This window comes from Pinus tabuliformis, chromosome 7, assembly GCF_031772625.1.
Source record: "Pinus tabuliformis cultivar Carrire ecotype Pingquan chromosome 7, CPIR1, whole genome shotgun sequence".
Lineage (NCBI taxonomy): Eukaryota > Viridiplantae > Streptophyta > Pinopsida > Pinales > Pinaceae > Pinus > Pinus tabuliformis.
In genome coordinates, this window is record NC_142293.1 from 1,624,799,942 (window position 1) to 1,624,804,721 (window position 4,780).

The following is a 4,780-nucleotide window of genomic DNA, read 5'->3' on the forward strand; positions in this document are numbered from 1 at the left end:
CCTCCTTTGACGCGCTCCAGGGCTGCCAAGGGTGATGTCTTCTCATCGGGTATGTCTCTTTTTTCTAATGTTCCTGCATCTCATCATTCTGCATCTCATTCATCTCTCTCTTCTCATTTGCACCATCATTCATTGGTTTCCCCTTCCCCTCTCCCCTCTGCCCCCTTTCCGGCCTCCAAGATCCCCCCTTTCCCCCCTCTGGCAGGGCAATCTTATATGTCCTGCTCCCTCCCTATGCCTCTTCCCATCTTCACCTCTTGTTCCCTTTCCTCTATCTCGATCCCCTCTCATTCCCCTCCCTCCCCTCTGTTAATTCAACCCCACGATACTCCACCCGATCCAAAACCAGAGAGAGAGAGCCAAGTGCAGTCGGCTTGGATGTGGATATCTCCCTGGTCTCCCCCAAACCATCAAAGGGCCGACCCTCTAACCTCAACAAAGCGATTGTTCAGGCTTGGGAAGAGGTAGCCCAGGGCAAAAAGAAGATTATCGAAAGGGTTCTTAGAGCAAAGGATGCCCTCTCCCCTCCCCCTCCATGAAGCTTTTATCTTTCAATTGTCGAGGGTTGGCTAGCCCTAAGAAAAAATTAGCCCTGAAAAGACTCTTCCTGACCGAGATGGTCGGTTTGATATTCTTACAAGGAACCCTATGTATGTCTAACTTGATCATCCCCTTACTACAATCATGGTTGCTGGGCTGGAACTTTCATGCTTTGGATGCCTCTAGGAGATCTGGGGGGGTTGCAATTGGTTCCCTGAACCGGACAATTGATCTCAGGAACATCTGGGGCGGAGGAGGTTTCATTGGAGCTGATATCTATTCCAAGGCCTTGGAGGCTGAAATCAGAGTTATTAATGTTTATGGCCCTTGCCAGAACAGGGAGATATTTTGGAGAAGGCTATTCAAAAACTCTCTCCTGTAAGCAGACAACATTATCCTCGGAGGGGGTCTAAACTTCTCCTTGCGATTCATGGAATCTTGGGGCCAAATGGCTCAGATAGACTTGCTATCTGATGTTTTTGTGAACATGCTGGAGGATCACCACTGGATTGACATCCCATCTGCCAAAATCCAGCACACTTGGAAAAACAACTGTACAGGAGATCAAAGTCTGGCCAGGAGATTGGACCGTTTCCTCATTAAGGAAGCCTTTCATGTCCATCAACCTCGTATTAGGCAGTGGGTTGGCACTGGAGGAATCTCGGACCATCATCCTATATATCTGGAGCTAGATGATAGCTCACACAAGATCAAAGCTCCTTTCAAATTCAATTCAACTTGGCTCAGGGACCCCTCCTATATCAAATTGATCACTGATTTCTGGCAATCCCATCCGATCTCTGAGGAGGAAGACCCTGCAAGGGGATTTGTCCGCAATCTCAAGGAACTAAAGGGCATCTCCAGAGAGTGGGCGCACAAGAAGAGGGAACAGGATGACATTAATTTAAGACAAGCGGAACAGGCCATCTCAGCTATTGAAGAAAATTCTGAGGGCACCTTCACCTCACTGGAGCAAAAAGAGCACAACACTTTCCTCATCAAACAAAGATCCCAAATTCTTAAAGACAGAGAGGAAAGTTGGAGACTCAGGAGCAGAGCGATTTGGCTACATGAAGGAGACGAAAACACAAAGTTTTACCATAAGTTTGCAAATGGACGAAAGGCTATTAACACTATTTGGGAACTCCAGAATGATCAAGGACAAGTGGTTAAAACTTCCAGAGAATTGGCATCCTTAGCCAGCTCACATTACAAAGGCATTTATTCAGCCCCTAAAGAAGCCAACATTCTGGAGATCATGCATATAGCAGAACTCTTTCCTCGTTTTGCAGAGTTGGAGGAAGCATAGGAGCTTTCCAAGGAGGTATCTCTGGGGGAACTTGAGGCCACCATCAAAGGCTTCCAAAAAGACAAGAGCCCAGGCCCAGATGGTTGGACCATAGAATTTTACCTCGCCTTCTTCAACATTCTGGGGCATGACCCGCTACAAGTGGTGGAGGACTACCGAATATTTGGGAGGATGTCTCCGGCAATCAAGTCTACGTTCATTGCCCTCATTCCCAAGTCTGATAAGCCCTCATCCTTTAATGATTTCCGCCCCATTTCTTTGTGCAACTACCTTTATAAAATTATGGCCAAAATCATTGCTAACAGACTCAAGCCCATCCTCTCGGCCCATATCTCCCCTGAGCAATTTGCTTTCCTCCAGCATCGTCAAATTCATGAAGCCATTGGAACTGCACAAGAACTTCTTCACTCTGTGCACTTAAGGAACCTGAAAGGTATGATCCTTAAAGTTGACTTATCTAAGGCTTTTGATAGGGAAAATTGGCTATACATCCGTCTGCTGCTTACTCATCTGGGTTTTCCTTTTATATATATCAAATGGATCATGAGCTGTATTACCAATGTCTCATATAGCGTTCTTCTAAATGGTGCCCCTACTCTGTTCTTCTCAGCTGAGAGGGGACTAAGGCAGGGATGCCCTCTCTCTCCCCTGCTCTTCCTCCTCATTATGGAAGGCCTAAGCAGAATTATAAGTGCTGAGCACAGAAGGGGCAGAATAGTGGGAATTAAGATCATGGACAACTATTTTTTAACCCACTTACTGTTTGTGGATGATGTCCTCATTTTCTTGAATGGAAGTATTGGAGACACAACTGCCCTACAGAATGTTTTTGGTCTCTTTCAGAAGGCAACAGGTATGGTCATCAATGTTCACAAATCCACTCTGACAGCAACTAGCTGCTCTCAGACTGAAGTGCAATTTGCTCTGCGCCGGTTCCCATTTACCCTCCACTCTCTTGAGGATGGGCTGAAATATCTAGGCTTCAGGCTGAAACCCCAGGGATACAGAATAGCTGATTGGACCTGGCTCATCTCAAAGGTTGAGAAACGTTTGAACATATGGTACCATAGATACCTCTCTCGAGCGGGCAGGCTTGTCCTCATTAAAGCTGTCCTGGAAGCGACCCTTGTGTACTGGATGACTTTGGCATGGATCCCTAGAGGTATTCTTGCTAGATTACAAAATATTTGCAGCAGATTTTTGTGGAAAGGCAACAAATAGGGGAGCCTTTTTGCCTGGGTAAAATGGGATACTATTGCAAGGCCCAAGAAATGGGGGGGTTGGGGCATAAAAAAACTGGACATCTTCGCCAAAGCACTGGCCGCAAAACTGGGTTGGTAGCTAATTACGTCTCAAAGTCTCTGGACAAAGGTTGCTCATGCAAAGTATATCTCCCCTTTAAATATGATGGATTGGATCCGGCAGGACCATAGGAACATCAGCAACATCTCCATCATATGGAAGGCGGTGTTAAACTCTATCTCCCTCATTCGAGATGGTCTAACGTGGAGAATTCATGATGGTAATGCAGTTCGTATCGGTGTTGATCCCTGGATAGGTTGCGGTAATGCCCATAGGCTACCAGCTGAAGTGATTGGCCTTTTATCTGATCAAGGCTATACTCATCTCAGTCATATAGCTGATCCAATAAACACTTCTCTTTTTCAACAGGCCTGGAAATCGGCCCTAGACATTCATCTTCCGGCACAATGGCATCAGGCCTGGCACAATTTTACAGAGGCTCTTACTCAAGCACATGTTCGGATATCAGAGGGAGAGGATGAAATAGTGTGGGCTTTTGCAAAAAATGGGAGATATTCGCCTAAGGATGGGTATCTGAAGCTTATGGACTTTGCAAAACCAGATCATATTGAGCCTTGGTGGAAAGCTCTCTGGAAACTAAAAGCTGCTCCCAGATCGCGCTTGCTCATGTGGTCCATTCTTTTCAACAAAATCCTGACAGGTCTAAACTTGATGAAGCGATCCTTTCACGGACCTTTTTGGTGTCACCTTTGCAGAAGCAATGAGGAAAGTACTGAACACCTCTTCCTTGACTGCCCTATCATCACAGATCAATGGAACATCATCTCTGCTCATTACCCCTCACTTCAAGCCTGGCGAGGGAGAAACTTATCTGAGGCTTGGAATAACTGGCTCAGCGGACACAGGGGAAAGGACAGGAACATGCCGTTACTGATGTGCTAGGCTTTCTGGACAGCTAGGAACCAAGCCATTTTTTACCACAAGGAACCCCACTGGCTCTCTATTAGATCCAGGGTGATAACAGATTTTGATCTATTACCTGATGAAGAATCTTACCCTCCCTCTAGGGACATTCAACCTGAGCATATTGATAAATCAATCCCTTGGGCTTATTTTGATGGATCAGCCCAAGAGGAGGGTTGTGGGGGGTGGGGGCATTCTATTCCTGAGAGAATCCCATTGTTACAAAATCCAAATGAATCTGGGAAGAGGCACAAACAACTATGCTGAGCTAGCCACCACCAAACACCTCCTCCATTTTGCTCTCGAAAAACATTGCACTCATCTCCAACTATTTGGGGATTCCAAACTAGTTTTCAATTGGTTAAATAGAACATCTCATTGCTCTGCATTCTCTTTGAGGCACATTTTGGCTGAGGCTCACAAACTTATATCATCCTTTGATATTTTTGTCTGTCATCACATTTTCAGGGAGCGCAACACAGGGGTAGACTTCCTATCAAAGGAGGCAGCACACCGGCAGGAAGAGGACTGATTAATTCAAGAAGAAATTGATGGAACTTTCCATCAGTATTATCACAGACCTTTCATAGATCTTCATATGCCACAGGGGATATAAGCACATTGTTTATATTTTTTGTCTTTCTAGTATTATGTATGTTGTTTTAATTTGAACATATAGTCCTGCAAGTTCTCTTTCCATAGAGA

At 45.4% G+C, this 4,780-nt stretch overlaps 1 protein-coding gene across 1 annotated transcript; it reads left to right on the forward strand.

Moving 5' to 3' along the window:
* The first annotated feature begins 3,256 nt into the window (after nucleotides 1-3,256).
* LOC149254458 (uncharacterized) lies at nucleotides 3,257-4,054 on the forward strand. Its single transcript, XM_089454783.1, has one exon. The coding sequence runs from the start codon at nucleotides 3,257-3,259 to the stop codon at nucleotides 4,052-4,054; it is 798 nt and encodes a 265-aa protein (XP_089310909.1).
* The last annotated feature ends 726 nt before the right edge of the window (nucleotides 4,055-4,780 follow it).

Coding starts and splice junctions, on each gene's coding strand:
- LOC149254458 (XM_089454783.1), top strand. CDS start 3,257: ATGGATTGGATCCGGCAGGACCATAGGAACATCAGCAACATCTCCATC.